General features: G+C 38.0%; 1 protein-coding gene across 1 annotated transcript in view; it reads right to left on the minus strand.

Annotated features, from left to right (window-relative positions):
* The window catches only part of ABLIM2 (actin binding LIM protein family member 2), a 133,151-nt gene that overhangs the window by 79,831 nt on the left and 33,136 nt on the right, over positions 1-20,184 (minus strand). Inside the window, exons 2-3 of the mRNA XM_015862871.2 lie at positions 16,377-16,520; positions 1,417-1,600 (exon numbers count right to left, since the gene is read on the minus strand). Of these exons, the coding sequence (XP_015718357.1) occupies positions 1,417-1,600; positions 16,377-16,520 (328 nt within the window). The remainder of the gene's footprint in view (positions 1-1,416; positions 1,601-16,376; positions 16,521-20,184) is intronic.

Genomic DNA, 20,184 nt, shown 5'->3' on the forward strand with positions numbered 1-20,184 from the left:
TAACCAAAAGGAAAAATCTACTAATATTTGCAGAATCTGAAGAGACACAATTTAATCTAACAGAAGCCTGTCAGGCTAGTAGACTTCCCCTTATTACAGCTAATTAATTATTTCTGCAGTTAGTAGATTCAAGCTGCACAGACATCTTGCCATGACACATGACTGTTCTGGAATTTAAAGCAAGCTCTGTTTCTGTATCAGAACAGGAGGACATCTGAGCTCATCCACCTGATGAACTGGTTAGATTTGGTTGCCATGTGGCCACAGAGACAGAGATCCTTTGGACAGCCCAAGTATGTGAATACAGCACCAGAAGATAAAGAATCTATAATGTGATGCCTTGATGCCCTGTTAGTCACAGCACTGCAGACTGTACTTTTTCTTACCATTTGGAGTTGCTTTCATGTGTTGGTACAAGCTCAAATTTGACAGAAACATAGCTAAAGCAGTCATTTCAAACTACTGCCACAACAGCACACTTCATGGAAACATTGAATGGATTGCACTGGGAGGGACCTCAAAGATCATCTAGTTCCAACCCCTGGGTTGCCAACTGCTAGATTAAGCACTAGATCAGGTTGCAGAGAACTCCATCCAGCCTGGCCTTGAACATCTCCAGGGATAAGAGCATTCAGAATGTCTCTGGGTAGCCTGTTCCTGAAGTTTCCTGAAAGTCTGGCATACATAAAGTTTCTTCCTTAAGTTTGTGTTATTTCCATAGAAGAAAATCAAGACATAGTTCCAACAAACATCAACTGTCTGTACTTCAGAGCCTGTAAAGATTGTCATCTTCATTGGATCACAGTGGGAAATGATCTTATCAACCTCCAACAGGCATTTCATGGAGGGGACATCTTGCGTGCTCTGTCACTTGTCACCTACACTCCTGCTGGAGACTCTTGGTGAAATTCAACACATACACCAATGTTTGTGAGATCAGGGCATTTCTGTCCTATTTTAAGTGACTACTGTAACTCCTGTGAGGCAGAACTGTGATATTTTGGTTTAAGTCTACTCATACAGTATCTGCTTGGATTGCCTGGGACAGCAGGCACTGATATCCAAATCCTGTGTAAACTTCAGCCAACAAAACATGAAATAGCAGACACCAGAGAAATCGGGATGAATATCTGGGGCAAAATATCTGACTGGAGAGATAAAGGCAGTTTCTTGAGTACCTTAAAAATTTCACATATAAAATATCATTAAACAGAAATAGAATTAAAAAATAGAAAGGGTACTTTGAATTTGGATTTTAAAATATGCTCTTTAAAAAGTAGCAAATATAATAGAAATTTTATGTATATATATATATGTATATATATATTTAATCTATATGCTATCAGTTTGAATGCCTGGTATTAGTCTTTCAAAATCTATTTTTTTGAATGAAATACAACTTCATAGAACACATACCTGCAAACAGCACACACAAAACAGTCTGGGTGATAGGTTTTGCCCAGGGCTGAGACCACTTCTCCCTCAATGAATTCATCACAACTGAAGCACCGTGTGCCATAGAGTCTCTGGTAGTCCAAAGTACAGATGTAGTCTCCCTGTCTCACAAAAAACCCTCCTTGAGCCAGGTCACATCCACAAGCTGCAGGAAGAAAAAAGGCAGACTCAGAAAGCTGAAAAAGGAAAGAGTTCTCTCCAAGATTAATCTGATCAGTCGATCACCTTGCAGAATGTTTAGTACTTCAGTACATGACCTTATGATCACAGAACAGTTGTGTATCTGAAAAACAGTGCTTTTGCAGTGCTTTTATGTCAGTCATCTATTTTGTATGCTAATAGTATAGAGTTAATCTTTGCCAAAACACTAACTTCAGTGCAGATGCTGCTAGTATGAAGTAAAGTCTTTTAGAGTAAAGTACAGGGCTGACATACACAATATTTGTCATATAATAGGTTTAAGAACATGCATAAAGAGTATAAACCTTCAAAATCCAAAGCACAAAAGTTGAAATGAATCACAGAATGGCTTGGGTTGGAAGGGACCTTAAAGGTCACTGAGCTACAATCCCCTGCTATGGGCTTGTTCCCCCCACCAGCTCAGGCTGCCCATGGCCCCATCCAACCTGTCCTTGAGCACCTTCAGGGATGGGACATTCACAGCTTTTCTGGACAGCCTGAGCCATCACCCTCTAGGTAAGAAAATGTCTCAGAGATTACTATACAATTGCTCAATAGACTTCCTGTGTACATACCGTGCTGAAATACTGCTCCCACTAAGAATGGGGTCTGGTGTGCAAGGCAACTGCTTTCAATGTCCACAACAGCTTACAGAATATTTTAAATTAGAACTTATATTTACCTGGTAAGTGTCACACAGCAAATATGAATTGAAGGGATAGCCACAACCAGCTGCTCTGGGCAAAAGTAGAGTTTTTAATCCTATCTGTTATTTTATCATTTTAAAGCTGAATATGTAGGAAAGAGTTAAAGTTGATTGACCAGATGTTGGTGAGACTTTGCAAGAGGCTTTCTCCCTTGCACCCAGAATGCAGATAGGCTGACATGTTGAGATTATGAAATGGGAAAGAGACAATAATCTGGTTGAAGTCACAGAGAAGTAGACAGAGTTGCAGAAGATGGCTCCCATCTGTATGGACCAAAATATTTGAAAACCTACCAAAACTGACTTACAAGGAGTAATTCAAAATGGTGATTCTGTCACTGTCATGAGCACTACTTATTTGAGACATGCTTTTTAAAACTAGTATCTCTATTCATAACAAAGCCTGTTTTCCATATCAGAATCTGTCATTTGCATCTTGCATCCAACAATCATGCTTAAGGTACAAAGTAAAATATTCACAGTTTAGAAAACCCCAGAAAGCATAGGATCCTGTCATCTTTTATTTAAAATTAAATCCAACTTCCTGTCTTTTTTATCACCTTTCTTAACAGCACTGGTGGCTCAATGCCATCCTGGCATTTATATTATAATCTTGCTCTATGGGAATGGCCCTAACCACTAAATTACAGAAAACAACAATCATGCTGATAATGCTTTAATATGTGGCCAAGACTCCCAGGTTAATTAACTTTTCTTCTTTGTAAACCAAACATTCCAATTACATTACATTTGCCAGAGATAACAACAATAGGTTGAGTTGTTTGTATTGCAATGCATCGTTCATGGGCCACACTTCACAAACTTAGTATTTGTGAAATAACATTTTTCTTCCTAAACATTACATAAAGTCTCTGCTCTAGTGTGTAGTAAAGGATACACTTTCTGTAGACTCCTCACAAATATCACAAGACCTACTAAGCGTTACAGGTTTCCTTCAGTTGATATATTTCACCTACGTATGTACTGGCAAGATCAAAAAAAGAAAAAAGAAAAAAAAAAAAGCACAAATCAACTGTGGTTTCAAGATGATTCAATTTGTCAAGTAGACTATGAGTGAAAACATTTAAAGGACATAATTAGACATCTGAGCAAATGTGGGTGGTGACAGCCCCGTCACTAGTGCTAGATGGGGATCTGTTTCATCCTGAAAATATGAGGGCTGCTCAGAAAGTAATGACTCCTATTTTTATATTGTTGTCCAAGGACATGAGAAGTGGGTCTTGGTGCTATGGTAGTAGAGGATGGACCACTACTTTTTCCTTACATTTTCTTGCTGTGTGACAGATGGCAGCAGAAGGACAGTCTGACAAAATGGCTTCTGGCAAGGAAGAACAGGTGAAGCACTAGCATGCCATGGAGAAAAAATGTAACCCACTGACAGTCATCGATGCTTTCTGAATGCAGAGACCAAACAGTGGATGTAAGCACAATGAGAGTTGGACTGCATGGGCAACAATCTTCCCAACAATATGACCATATCAGCTGTGAAACAGTGGAGCACCTCAGCTGGTACAGGTTTTTATGAGCACATGCAGGCTCTTGTCCATTGCTGAGGAAAATGAACAGTTAATGGTGATGGCTCTGTTGAAAAACAGTGCTTTGTAGCTGATAATATTCTCTGTGAAACGGTGTTATCATGCTCCTTGTAACTGTTGATTTCTATGGAAATAAACACTAAGCATACACTTTCAGAGTAACCTATGTATTTTATTTTCCCACAGACAGCTTGCAATTACCTTGACTTACGTACCACTCCACAGCAGATGGCATTAATGCAGAGTGGGGAATCGAGAGACTGGATGCCTTGAGACATCAAGAATGGATTTATTTTGAAGACACAATGTGAAATGTCTTCCATGCAAACATGAACAACAACAACAAAAGTCCTGAGTGTCAGAAGAAGACTTGCAAATATTGGCAGTGATGGAACTACAAGTCATTAATGATCTGAGTAACAAAGAATGCACTGTGCCAAGTAGGTCCTGCAGAGCTAGCTAGTATCAAAAATGCTATACCCTGTGAGACCTCATCTAGCACTTGCTCAGTTATTTTCACAAAAGACTGATTCACACCAGAGCAGGTGTAAGTGTGGCTATCAGGATGACATGTAGAAAGAAACTAATTTTAAGAAACTAGCAAAACTTGGCTTGTTTAGCCTACCAAAACCCATACGTTGGGAAACAGCTAATACCTTAACATATATCTGAGGTTCAAACAGAGTAAGCTAAAGAAGAGATGAAGACCTATTTAAACCCAGCAAGAACACTCATATGAGAACAAGTGAGGAAACCTTGACCACAAACAAATCGAGCCTGAAAATATTAGAAACGTTTCTAACCGCCAGAGGAAGTCTTTGGAACGGCATTCCAGTAAGAAAGAAAATAGATGGGAAAAAATGGCCTCAGATCTCTCTGGCTTCAGAATGATGTCTGAGCAATATTAAAAGGACATCATTAAATACGGCTTTTTTTTAAAGTACAAGAGAGATGCCATGGGACCAAAAAAAGTGAGAGGCACACCCAGATAGTATTAGAGTTATATGTTTATAAACATATATATATATATTAAATTTCTTGGATATTCAACACTTCAAACCCAGTGCCACCCATGAAATGAAAATATCAACATTTTAAAATATATTTCATTTAATACTCCTGTTTAATTACACAGATGCATCTGGCATCCCCTATAAAATCAGCAGTCAGTAAAAGTTACCATATAACAAATACCTGAACATTTTTATTCAGCTGTTCCTTTGCAAAGCAAAACATTTCAAGTTCCTGAACTCTATGGTTACAATGGAAAGTGCATAGGAAGTAGGGAAAAAGCCACATTCATTATTTTTCCCACTTAGTATACTAGCTTCTGTGTATTATCATAATAGAAATACACCAACATAAATAGATTACAGCAAAAATGTATTTGGAAACAATTAGATCTGTAACAAATTGAATTGCTACTACTGGCCAACATAATTCTGTGGAGAGTTGATATCTTCTTCCGCTCACCCAAGGCTATGACTTCTGAGGTACATCAACATGACTACTGATTCAATTTAGTTCAAGAACTTATTTACAGTAGAGGGTTATAACTTTCTTACCTATTTCTTTCATAAACCAAGCTGCTCTTTTGTCAGTGCAATCTAAATTGTAAAGACTACAGTGTTACCATTTCTGCTTTTAAATGAAGACAGGTTTTTCATGCAAGAGTGCCACGTACACTCTAAAATACTTTCTCATAGGGAAAAGCTGGGATGAAAAGTTTTCAAACAGGCTTAGCCATCACACAACAGTTCTCCTTCTGCATCAGCAATATCACTTTCAATACAAGTTTTCCAGTGTCTTAGCATTCAAAAGTCATGTTATCAAGTCTTCATGCTATGTTTGTCCCCTTAATTTAAATTCTCATCAATGATCATTAGTCTATCTAGAATTTCTTCTGAATTAATTCACCATAAGCAAAAACCCTAAATAAGAAAGGCCATTAATGTTTTTATTTTGTTGTTTGTTTGTTTTTTGTTTGTTTGTTTGCACAGAAATTTGAGCAGAGTGGGCTTATGGCATAGACCTATTAGCCCTATCTTCAGTGCAATGCCATTCCCCTATCCTACTGCTTTATGTGGGCAGGGAGCCCCTCCCAAGCTGGACTGATCCTGCTCAGCTACAGAAATGAAAAATCAGGGAAAGAGAACCTAAAGGGAAACCTGAAGGATGCTTGTGGAGCACATTCAAAGGCAACTACTAGTTCTCACTCTTCTTGGAGAGGAAATCAGTGTTATGTCACAGATCCACGCCCACCCAACACTTGTCATCCAAAATGAGTATCTGGAGGTAGGGTTATTTAAAACCTAGAAGCATCTTCCCACTATTACAGAAATTCTTAGTGAAGCAAGGAAAGCATTGCAAACACAGTACTTGAGATAAAAGGAAAGAAACGCTGAGAAACTCATCTGCTTGTCTTGGCATTACCGTTCACTTCAAGGCAGTGCCCCATGCTGACTGACTCTGTGGCACTGAGGGACATGATGGCAATGAGCTGATGGTTGGACTAAATGGTCTTAAAGGTCTTTTCCAACCTTAATGATTCTATGCTGAACAGTCACTGGCTTCAGGAGCAATTTTTAAGCGCCGAATAAATAAGCATCTGTCTCTTGTGAGGGCATTTGGCAGCCATTCATCACCAGGATGTGGTGGGGGATGTGCAACAGATGGGAGGTGCACTGCCTCTGCAGAGCGTAGCTCAGGTTGGTTTCTCTGACAGCTCAACATTTCCACTCATGAAATTTTCAGTGACCAATTCTAAAATAACTCACACAGACCCAAGGGGCTTGTCTATTTGTTAATAAGGTTGCTACGTTTCCCCAGGCTGGTGTCCGTAACAGCATCTTGAGCACTGCCATTTATGCTGTGTGATTTCATGGGCAATCTAACTCCATAATCCTTTATGGATAGCGCATCACATCAGTGCTACAGTCTATGAAAATAAATAGCAGCAATACCAATTAATTAGGGCACTTTAAACACACTGCTAGCCCCACTACTATGTATCATCAGTACTGTATTTGCACTGTATGGATATAGAACACATCTCTACCTTCCCTGCTTTCACTTGAGCCTAGTGAAAGTAGATTAAGTTTTTGGCTGTGTGCTGTGTGCCAAGAGGCCATGCTGCTCTATACTACAGCAGCTGTAATACTAAAATTCACAGGTTGCCTTGTAATTCACACAGCAATGTTTAATTTTCAGCCTGCCAGAAAAACAAGTATTTTGCTTATCAACCTGCAAGCACATGTATTAAGTTGTTTTGGTTTTTAAAAAAGCTTTGTTTACCCTCTCTGTTTACTTGCATATTTGTGTAAGCAAGCAAGCATCAATCCAACACAGGAGAGAGAGGTAAACTGCCCAAAGACACAAGAAGGAAGAAAATGCCAATCATAACATTGTATGTTAAGCAAGGGAAAAAACCTCTGCTTGTCCAACAGCTGAATAAGTTGTCTTCCTCAGCACTGCAGTTTAAGTTCATTTCTAGTATTTCTCTTATAGCTCTGAAATGGATGGCTGACTAAATCCCAAGAACAAAACACTGAGTATGCTACTGACATCATTTATTGTGGGCAGAAAATAACATTGACACAATCTAGGAGCTTATTCTTCAAAAAGCCAGTTATTTCTTGAGTATTTCACATGGACACTCTGTCCATGAAAAACAATAGCAATCACCTGGCAAGCTTCCACTGCTACCACTTTGACTTCAAACTCACTTGCAAGTAATTTGCAGCAATTCAGACTAATTTCCAGAAGACAACTGCCTGAGATGCTGTCTTTCTGCTCTGGTGCTGATGAGTCCAGGTAAGCTTTCCACAAAGGCTGATGGAAAGACTTCCATCTGTAAGCTTAAGGGCCACACAAAGTTTGTGTGTGAGTATCATCCCACTTGCTGTTTTAGTCAATTCCCAACTGAAATTCTTTGCTTATAGGTGAGGCAGAAGCAAGACAGAAGGAATGATGTTTAATCTATATATTCTCCATAATCCAGCCACTCTTCCTAGGTAACTGTATCTAAAACTTTCCATGTAGATGTCCATAGTATCAAGAATACTCAAGCTTGCCAATCTCCTATAGTGTTTTAGCTATGATACCTGAAATACCAACTATTATATCAATTCGTTTTCTTACAGTATCTGGCAAGCAATAGAAGGAGGGTGCAGCATCAAAAAGCACTGCCAATGTGCTGAACCCTTCCCCAACCTCCAAACAGGAACACACAGGCAGACAGCTCTGAAGAGTAAAACCAGAACTTTCTGGAGCAGATAAAATAGAACTGTGGGAACTTATCATATCCCTCATGCAATGTTCCCCCTTATGTGTGTAGCATTACTGAAAGCATGGCTCCCAGACTAGTCTGCCTATTATATTCATCAACTAATTTGTGGGCACACAGTGCAGCAAAGGAAAACCCTGAGAGATTCTGAATGAATTTGAGAGACTAACAAAACATTAAAGATTCAGGTGCACTAATTAAATGGAGGAGAGTGGGGATTTTCCTGTGCATTATGTAATTTGATATCTACATATAAAAAAAATTGTGAAAGTACACATCCATTTTCCATTTCCCTCTTGGAAAACAGTTTCACATAAACTTAAAGACAGTGTAATAGCTCAATAAAAGCTCTTACATGGGGCCATCGGTGAAAGAGAACACTATACACATAGATATTCAGTGCTACCAGAACGACCTCCAGAAAAATCAGAACATTAGTCTGTTTTATATTGATTTACTATTTTAAGGAATCATTCTGATCATTTTTAATTTACAAGCAAACTAAAGAGACTGAAGAAACAGAATAAAGAAACAGAATAATGCTCTTTTAGTCATTTTCTAACTCGTAGCAGCTCTGGCTGCTCTAATAAAATACTGTTGTCATTTGCCAGGCCAATTAAGTCATTGTGTCATTGCTGGTTCTTCTCTTTTGTCTCAAAAAAACCCCCCACAATAGTAGTGCTTTACACAAAGCTATTCAATATTTTCTAATTTTCTATAATCATGCTTCGGGTATCAGTTACAGGTTTGCAAATAAAGTGCTTAGTCTGGCTATGCACAGATGGTCTGGTGTTAATGAGACATGCAAAAAGCAGGAGGTGGAATAACACCACCAGTGACAAATCTTATGCAACAGCTTTCAGGTCTCCCTGCAATCTTCACCTCACCTTGGTACACTGAAATGCCCATTGAGTACTTAAGTGCATTGTCTGTGTCCCTGATGTACTCCCCTAAGACAGTGTATGCTACAGACAGAAAGTTCCCCTCTGTAGAGGAAAACTTTGCAGTGACATCTTTTGTGTGGGTAGAAACTCTACCCTAAGAAGAAAATTTCAAGAATTCAAAAGAATTGCAAGCTTTTCGTGGGGATGACAATATCTAATGTAGGCTGAAATTATGTATGCTCAAAATTGCCTCATCTGAACAACAGCTTTAGCACTTGCAAAGTTTATGTTTCCATCCACCACTTAAAGTAATGAACATCAAGCATCATTTTTAAATGAGTTCAGTTGAGCATTTCTGCACATGGCTGTATCTGTGGTTTGGATCGTCCCCCATAAGTATCAGCAATTACTTCTTTGAAAATTTCATCCATGCTTTATGAGCACTGGTAACTGGAAAAAAAGAAAACATCTCTCCCATTTAAAAGAAAAGGAGAAAGGAGGAACTGGGGAACTACAGGTCAGTGAGCCTCACTTCTATGCCTAGGAAGGTCATGGAGCAATTTCTCCTGGAAGATGTGTTATGGAATATGAGGAATAAAGCAAGTGATCTGAGACAGCCAGCACAGCTTCACCAAGGGAAGGTTGTGCCTGACCAATCTGGTGGCCTTCTACAATGGAGTGATGGCATCAGTGGATGAAAGGAAGGCAACTGATGTCATGTACCTGGACTTCTGAAAGGTCTCTGGCATAGTCTCCCACCACAGCCCTGCTAAGAAGGCTTAGGGGTCTTGGGAGATGAAAAATGTAACATAAGCCAGCAGTGTGCACTTACAGCCAAAAAAGCTAACAGTATCCTGGGCAACGTCAAAAAGAGGAATGACGAGCAGGGCAAGGGAGCTGACTGTCCTTCTCAAATTTGCCCCTGTGAGGCCCCATCCAGAGTACTGCGTCCAGCTCTGGGGCCTCCAACACAGGAAATATGTCAAGCTTTTGCAGACTGTCCAGAGGAGGGCCACAAAGATGATCAGAAGGCTGGAGAACCTCCGCTATGAAGGCTGAAGGAGCTGGACTTGTCCAGAGAAGACTGTGGGGATAGACCTCTTTACAGCCTTCCATTAATTAAAGGGAGTTTATAAACAGGAGGGAAAGCAACTTTTTACATGAGTAGATAGTGATAGGATGAGGGAGAATTATTTTAAACTAACAGAGAGAAGATTTAGATGTCATGGGGAAATTCTTCTCTGAGAGGATGGTGAGATGTTGGAACAAGGTGCCCAGTGAGGTTGTGGAGGCCCTGTGTCCCTGGAGATGTTCAAGGCCAGTGGATGGTGCCCTGGGCAATGGCTTTATTGAGCTATTGGGAATGCTGTCCATGGCAAGAGTCTTGGAACTTGATATTTGAAGTCCCTTCTAACCTAAGCCATTCTGTGATACAGTTTCAAGTATAACCATTCAGTCTTTGGACTGCAAGATAAAACTAAGGACAAAAGAAAGCCAATAGAAAGACTAAAGAAAAATATATTTGACTATTTGTGAAAATATAATATCCTTGGTGTAAACACTACTGTAAGCAAATAAGCAAGTTTTACTATATGCTAAAAAAATGTAAAACTTCAGAAACTGTCTTTAAAGGAATTGAAGGGAAAGTGGAAATAACAAGATTCTGGGTTCCTGTGAAGTAACCTCAACTGAAATGTTTTAAAGATACTCCTTTTCCAGTCCTTGCAACCATGATACTTTTAACCTTGTCTCTCTCACCATGCTTTACTAATACTAGATACATTCATGAATGATACCTAAAAATATAAATCACCAATTTCTAGATTTAATATATGCCTTGAAACAAAACTTTTGCTGAAACACTGTTGTGAACTGTACTACCAACGCATTCAGGGCTAGTGAGTGTTCTTCATGAATATGAAGAACGGTTGCAACTAATGAGTATATGATTAAAACAACAGAAAAATTATCAATTACTCTGTGATAGTGAGAGTTCAATAACTATTATTCATATTTAATAAGCATAATTTATAACTGAGTTGTTTTTAGGGAGTTAAACTTTAAAAATTGCTAAATATTAAAATAATCTCAGAACCACAATAGAGAACAACTGGCCACTGCATCACATCACATTTACAATAGCAGAAGTATAAAAAGTGGAAAAAAATATATATTTTTTTCAGTGATATAAAATGTAAGGATAGCATGACGTTGGTAAGTCAGCCCCATACCTACCATGCTGTTGGAAATGTAAGTTTTTCTTATTATACCAAGTTAGTGTGATCTGGGATTACAAGATCCTAAAGAAGCTGGGAAGCATGAGCACATTGCCGAGTACCTGATGAACAAGAGCCACCACATTTCATCCCAGTGCCCGAGATACCACACATGCCATGAACTGCCACTGCTTTGCCAAAAGTTGGCACTCAGAAATCTCACTAGTGAGTTTCCCGTAAATGACTTCCATTCTGAAATGTGAAACCCGTTTGCTATGTCCAAACACCAGTCCCTCAGATTACACAGCACTGTTTTCAGCGCACTTATTTATATCCTAGCAGATGCGTTTGATCTAACAGACAGATCACTCCTACTACCAAGTTACTTGATGTTTTTAACCTTTTCACTGAATACCCTGTTTTAGACCTTCAGATTAACATGGCTTCAGAACAAATGATTTGAATTCAGAATGCACTGTATGTTTTAATGAAAGCAGCATGTCTGTGAGGGCTTTAATGATGATATAAAAATCCAGCCCAGGGTTCTTTCACAATTCCCAGGAAGCTGTTATGTCTCAAGATAAACATTGACTCATCTATCCAACTCCAGCTGAAGATATGAAACATTCAGGTTAACTAAACAAATACACAAAAATACATGGGGAAAAAAATACTCTTGAACCTGACCAGACACGATTACCGTCAAAGACTGTAAGCACATCAAGACAGCAATCCAGGGAATTTTGATTAGAGCTCGAGCAACATGAGCTACAAAGACATTCACAGTGAAGCTGACCTAGCACAGTGTCCACATCAAGATTACTTCATTGCACTGAAGATGGAACCAGTTAAGGACAGATATGAGTGATGGCTCATCTTACAGATGAGTTTTGCTGGATTTCCACATTTAATGAAGGTGTAAGCTGCAGGATAATTGCAGGTAAAAAAATTTGCAGACACACTATGGATTTTCTGCTATTTGTTCTGCTAGAGTGACTATATAAAATACTGTAAAATGTTTTCAGCTTTTTATATAAAGCTATAACAATCATATTATCCATACTTCTTATCTGAGCTTTGATTCAGACTTCCAAGATTTCCTAAATACTGTGTTTGACAAAGGTTAAAGCTACTTTGGAAATGCTAGGATGCTATTACACCATAGGAAAAAAAACACAACAAAAAACAACTGAGAAACACTTATAGAACATGTAAATTTCTAGCTATTCACCTCTTGCATCTAGAATTTAATGTTAGTACCTCTAAGGGCTTGCTAAATTATGCTGTTGTAAATGAACATCAGGTGAGAAATTGCCTAATACAACATGCTGTCCGAGAAGCAGCCCTGGAAGACACCTTCAGATCGAAGCAGACGTCTCAATTAGGTTGAGTTTGATAGTCTGAACTGACTGTCAATATTTTATCAACTCTTTTTATTTTCCTCGGTGCTTTCATTACAGCAGTAGGAAATAATATGGGAATTAGCAAATAAAGGAACCAAAGTTTTTGAAATCTAACAAATAAAACATTTGCCTTGTATTTCAAAGCCATTTATTTCTATTGTAACTGTGCTTTTATTGACCTGATTAAAGTGGAAAAAAAATTCAAGACTGAGCTAAAAAATTTTATGTGAGACTTGATGGCATATTCCCTACAGCATTTTACTAGCAGATTACTTGTGCATCTTAACAATAAATAATGTATATAAATAAACATGAGGATAAGCCTTATTTCTGACTGCGCAGAACTAGTAGATCTTCACAGAACTGCCAGCAGAATTTTTCATCTGGGTGAGTATCCCACATTCTGGAATAAGCACAAGAATCAATCATCACTTGACAGCTTCTCTTAGGCTTCTTTAGAAGTTTTATCAGGGGAGATTAGAAAGAAATTGATGGAAATGAGTCCTTTTTTACTAACCTTCCTTAGTTTGGGACGGTTACATAATTTAAATATGAAAGGTGCCTACCTACATGCTATTACCATTCTGATAATTTTTTGGAATTCACAACCATTTAGGGGTGTTAGAACTAGATGATCTTTGAGGTCCCTTGCAACCCAGGCCATTCTATGATTCTTATAGGAATAATCAGATGACAATATGGCAATATAGAAAACTACCTTTCACATCCAAAAAAAATATGTAATAATAATTAAATATCTACCATACAGAACTCCAACAATATCCAATAAATGGTTTCACAGTTTACACACATTCAAAATATTACATGCGAATTCTTTCTATGTAATATCATTTGTGACACAAAGTCACTTCCAGTACTTCTAGTCAGCTCTCAGGACATGCTTAACTGTACTTCTTCTCAATCCCTTGGTTTGTTTATGATCTTCAACATCTACACATGTGGAAAAAAACACAATTTTCTGCAGGCCTACATGTAACGTGAGCAAGGTTGTCTGACAAAGGCTATGGAGTGGTTTAATATGAAGGCAGTTGATCTAAGAACAAAAGGCACACAGCTCTTCCAGACCACACCCAGGATTCCTTGTCCTGGGACACTTCTGCTGCTACACTGGACAGTTATGCCCTGTTGAGGTTGCAGATTAAGCTAAAGGGGGCCAACTGCATTACTGAATACCTTCAAAATTATTCATCCCAGGGAGGAGTCAACTGTAACACAAATACACTCACAAGGAAGTTACCCTGTCCACACATACAGGCACTAGGCAACCTGATCTAGCTGTGGATGCTCCTTTTCATTGCAGGGGATTTGGACTAGATGGTCTTCAAAGGTGCCATCCAACTCTAAGAATTCTATGATTCTATGACCAGTGACATGATAGAGGAGGGGTTCAGAAAAAGGATTGTGGCATGAATCTATTCTTCAAGTTTAGAAACATGTAAATGGTCAACTGATCAAGGGAGTTGATCACCACATTTTGTTTTTGCCAAATCCTAGCAGATTAACTATTTTATTCATCCACTGATTTATGCATATGATTAAACATCCAAATCATATTTCTTTAATCTCATTTTTTCCCTCTACATTATATAGCAAAATGTATGTTCAGTGATGTGTTTTGTTTCTAATCTCATTTACACAACAAGATAAATTCATACCAGAAAGTAACTTGAGGTTCTCAAGTAACATATAAAACCAGAAGTCAAATAAGAACAGATACTAGAAGCATGTTAGCTAATTGCTGGAAGTCCCTAAAAAGTGCTAAAACAAATTATGACTTTTTGCTAATGAGAGGGAAGAAATAAAATATAAATCCACATGTGCAAAATTTGTGCTTAGCAAAAGAATTAATACCAAGATGCTATCTAGCCATACATCTCTTATATCATCTCCCATGCTAGTTTGGAGTTTGATGTGCAGCTGACAGAAGCTACCCAACTTACTGCTTATTAATATATTGGGGTGATTTTTATTTCTCATTTTATTGGAGGTCTGCCTGACGTGAATAAACTACTATTTATTTCTGTCAGGTAGGTAGGAGCAATACAGCATCTACAGGACCTTCTTCTTCTTTTCTTTTTTTTTAATCATGTACTGAAAAAAAGAGCCTCAGCACTGTCCAGATTGGGAATCAGTGAAAGTTTCAGGCTCAACTTGCTGCATTTGTGGGTGATCTGGCAGCCCATGAAAGTAAATGAAAATGAAACGAATACATGAATAACTAGTTTTTTTTATGGTTCCTTCCATAGGACGTGTCAGTTTATTGTGTCATATCTGTATAAAAGGGGGCTTGTGTCTCATTAAGGTACTTATACGCAGCACATACCAGTATGTTACTATACTTTATGCAGAAAACAAAGCTGATGAATAGCAAATTACCTGTTCTCCTACTGAGCTGGGTCTGCAAAACTAATTTGATAATAAAGTTAGCCAAAAGGACAGATGACTTAAAAGAAAGGAAAAAAAAAAAAAAAAAAGCATGGGTTGTGTACTGCTTTAAATACCATTTTAGTTCCGAATAGACAACCCAAATATTTTTGCTAAGACAGCGCACTATGCTTACATTTCTTTCTGTGTATTTTTGCAAAGAATGCAATTAAGGAGCTGGACATTTAATACCACCTATCTTACTCAGAAACAACTGACTGAGATATTGGAAGTGATATAATTTGTTCTATGGTATGTATAAAAATTTCCATGTAGTTGACAGAACGATTTTTTTCCTGATTGGTTCCTCTAATATCCACCTCCAGTCTTTTGATAAGATTTTCAGCAGCATTAAAGAGAAACTACTTGGTAGACATGTGCAATGTAGGAATTACTAAACTTTGATCTGGCAGTTACTAGCTGACATCATTAGCAAATCACTTCATCACATTTCTCACACAGTTCTCCTATGTTTGCCCCTCTAGGCTGTTTCTATCCTGAGGAGTTACAGTCACTTGGGAATAACCATATCAGCACAGCTGGGAGCAGAGTCACATTTGTATTTCTAAGCAGTACTCAAAGAATGGACAAATGCCATTTTACAAATGCCATTTTAAGTGCAGTTTAACGATGAAGTAAGGTATCCAATAAATGTCAGATAACATTTGTAAACCCAAAAAAGAAAAAGAACTTCCAGGTAATCTTCCATATACCTACATAATGCTTGCCTATTTATTAATCCCCAGTCTCTTTGCAAGACGCTCACTACTTCTACCATCTGCAACATGCCAAGATTAGACCATTTCCAGGCGCCATTCTGGGATAAGCAAAGTGCAAATCCCCCAGAAAGGAAAAGCACAGTCAAGTTACAACAGGGTTCAAGCATCAGTGTGACATAAGACCATCTGAAAAAGTCAAGCAATAGCTTACCCACTGAATACAATAGAAATCTGGAAGAGAGCTAATCTCCAAGTTTCTGCAAGGCCAGTACTATGCTTTGCTATCACTTCTACCAAAATGCTCTTATTCAGATCCCAACTGCACAGTAAACCCTATAGCTTTACATCCATTCAAAACATACCTCACTTTTTGGATTTAAGATGTTTACAGTTTTACAGTAGGCAATTGTACAGTTTACAGTAGATTCTTTCAGGCATGGATTGCACTGAGAAATATTTTTGTGAAGTTTCCAGTACCATGAAGTCATATTCCCAGCTTTAATGCACTATTTATGGTAACAGCTTACCTTTGCAAACAAAGCACTTAATATGGAAATATTTGTTCTGAACTCTCAAAACTTCTCCTTTGCATGGTTTTCCACAGGTATTGCAGAGAATTGCAGTACTTGATGGCTTCTCCAGTTGGCTGTGTACAGCCTGCGGTTGTGAAACTGTGGGAAAGACAAAAGGTAGAAGGTTTTAAAGGCCATGAGATTCATAACTGCAATAAAAACATCTTTAACACCCACAAATAATGGCAGCTAATACACAGAACAAATCATGTCATGTGAATCAAACAGTTTTAACTTATAGTGTTAGCTAAACAAGCCAAGACTCTTCTTTTTTTGTAACAGTCAAATCTAATGCCTGCAAATATTTAAATCGTAAAATAACAGAAGAAAGAATCCAGATGTTCAAGTCTTGAGAGATTCTGCCTACATTTCAAGAAGTGCTCTGTGGCATGTTCTTTTCAGGAAGTCAAAAATTATAGGTGAAAGCTATTATTTTTATGCAAAATACTGTTAATTAGATTTAGAACTACTACACTGTGAGTTATTGCAATTCAAAGCGACTGCCTTTTTAATTGATGTTAAGACAGAAATATATTTGTAAATGTTTTGAATTTTTACTTCAAAACATTAACATGTCCATAAATACATGTGTGTATGATGATTAAATAATCTATTTTGTAAGAAAAATGATTTCAAGAGATGATGTTTCTCGAGACTAATCAAACACGAAATGAATTAAAAATTTGCTGCCATCTTGTGATGCAAATTAGAAATTGCATTTATTGGAGCATTAATTTAACCATATAAGTTGGCATTCCAATGTATTATGCAGAACAATTGAGATTTGACCATATTCTTGCAATTCAGCTGCTGTACACATGATTTTTTTTTTTAACTGCAATGCACTAAACAAGTATCTAGAGAGCCAACATCAAGTTTGTTAACTTTAATGAAGCTGAACTACAACTCAGCCCTTTTTTCTGCAGATGAACAAAAACTAGTAACAGAATAATTTAAGACATCCAGTAAATTATATGGTTAATCATATTCTCTAATGAAGCAAGTTTATTCTAAGGTTGGATTGCTCATTTCAAAGTGATTTATATATATACATACATACATATATATATATTTGTATCAATATATATACGCACATGATTTTTTTCCTGTTGTTTATATTTTATGCAATTACTTGAAAATAGACTTAACAACATTAAGTAATTTTCCATAGGCCATTACACAAAGTGTGAATAGGAATTAGTTGTATTTCCCTTTCAGCATTTAATAAAAGGACAATGATACTGCTGGACCACCCTTTTCTACCATTAATACTGAAAAATCCATCTGGAATGAGATTTCTCTGTAAGAGTGCTGCCACTTGATTAATAAATTTATAGGATGCTGAGTTAAACTCAGATTAGTCACTATCTTTAGATTCTATTACTACAGCAGCATCAAAGTATTTCAGGAGAAAAGAAAGAAAAAGACTTCCCAAAGAAAAAAAGAAGGAAAAATGACACAATTTATTTTAACAAAAAGATGATTTAAGAAAACCAAGCAATGTCTGAATCTGCACCATATGTAGGGTTGACAAATAGAGGCTCTGATGGTACTGCCACTATGAGCATATTCTATGAGAGATGATATCAACATCTGTAATGAAACCCCATTCAGTTCTGTTTAGGAATGTCTGTTCTTGCTGCTTTTTCACACCCCTCAACTCCACCACCCAGAATCATAGAATGACCTGGGCTGAAAAGGACCACAGTGATCATGCAGTTTCAACCCCCCCTGCTATGTGCAGGGCTGCCAACCACCAGACCAGGCTGCCCAGATCCACATCCAGCCTGGCCCTGAACGCCTCCAGGGATGAGGCATCCACAAGCTCCTTGGGCAACCTGTTCCAGTGTGTCGCCACCCTCTGTGTGAAAAACTTCCTCCTAATATCTAACCTAAACCTCCCCTGTCCCAGTTTAAAACCATTCCCCCTTGTCCTAACCCATTCCCAACCTCATAAACAGCCATTCCCCCTCCTTATCCATGGACCTAAAAGAGTCACTGTTTCAGTAGGATGTTCAGCCTCCTCATGCAGTCTTCAGTGGCAGTTTCTGGCAGTTTTTCCCAAACTGGGAGGACTCTACTCCCAGAAGCAGATGAGGTATGCGTTCAATTTTTATACAAAGAAGATGTAAAGAATTGAATTTCTTATAGCAGTATCCACCATCCTTTAGCATTCTTCTCTGTCTGATGAAATTCCTCATTCCCTGACTGTCAAAAAGTCCTGCTCAAGGCAATGTGAATTTTGGAACTACTATTGAAGCCCTGGTTGTAATTAAACACATATCCAATAGAAACAACACAGCACAGTCAGCAATTAGGAGCTTACAGAAAAGCAGATGCCCAATCTTACATAAACAGCGCAAAGTTCAAGCTAATAATTATTCCTCAGGAGAATAATGATGAAACTTTGAACTTCACAATATTCGATTTATGACATAAAAATTTTCTCATTAATGCATCCTGTCCCAAACTATCCACCCTGAAATAATGGAAGAACATTTTCTGTAAGAAATTGAAACAAAGCATCTTCTTGAGCTACATAGTGCAGCAGCATCTTGCAGCTGTGGAGAAAGAGGATTTTTCCTCCAAAACTATAAAGAAGCATTGAATTTATAGCATTTAATTCAAAGACTAGACTTGAAAAGAGCTGACTGCACCCATATCGTGTTGGCCTAGAAGAGAGTTCCAGAGGTGGTGGATAAACTGGCAGGAAGCTCTGCCACAGCCTGCAAGGACAAACCTATTGCTCCAATAATGGAGTCAATATATTGTAACTGTTTCAGAGAAAACTTTACTTTTCTTCTTCAAAGTGCTTAGACATTCTGCCTATGCACATGCACCCTTTCCTCTCATTTTTTTCATGTCAAACATGTTTCACTACCTCGCTACCCTCATAGTGAAGAATCTCCTTCGAATATCTAATATAATCTTCTACTTTAAAGCTATAACCCCTTGTCCTATCACTACACTAATAGAGAGTCCCCTCCCCCAGTTTTCAGTTGGCCTCATTTAGGTACCAAAGGGATGCCATCAAGTCTCCTCAGAGCCTTCTCTCCTCCAGGCTGAAAAAGCCCAGCTCACTCAACCTGTCATTGTGGAAGAATCCAAGTCCACAGAGTGCCACATTATCACTACAAACCTCTGCCAAGGTGCCCCTGAACACCCCCACATTGGCACTAGGTTATGTTCTTAGTATGTGTAATGTTGGCTGCATCCTTCTGGCACCGAGAGCATAATGCTACCTGCCCACTCTCTTGACACATACCTGACAGTTCGATGTTACACATCTGTGCTTCTTAAAAACACCATAAGAACTTTGCATTATGAATATTTCCTTATCAAGGTACAGAATTAAAAAAACCCTCAGATAGAAATTACAAGTTAAAAAATTTAGGTGAATAATTACTTTCTTCTCAGTTCAGACCTAACTAACCATACAAGCAACAGGAAATACAAGGCCATCAGGCTCTATACTTAGGAAAACTGTTTAAATAAATGCTCTTTCTCCTAAGAAAATGACACAAAAATGATTATCTGTTTTATACTTGAAGACTCTTTCTAAATGTATTATGCTTTGTGTCCAAATAGCAACGACTGATACAACTTTGAGAAACTGTATTAAACACCTTGAAATTTAAACTCTGTGCAGTTTGAGTGATTTACCATATATTCACATGGTAATTTTTACCATTCTGTTTTCATGCCATTATGTATCAACATCAGTCTTCATAAGTAGACATTACAATCAACATATTTAATGAGT

This window comes from Coturnix japonica, chromosome 4, assembly GCF_001577835.2.
Source record: "Coturnix japonica isolate 7356 chromosome 4, Coturnix japonica 2.1, whole genome shotgun sequence".
NCBI lineage: Eukaryota > Metazoa > Chordata > Aves > Galliformes > Phasianidae > Coturnix > Coturnix japonica.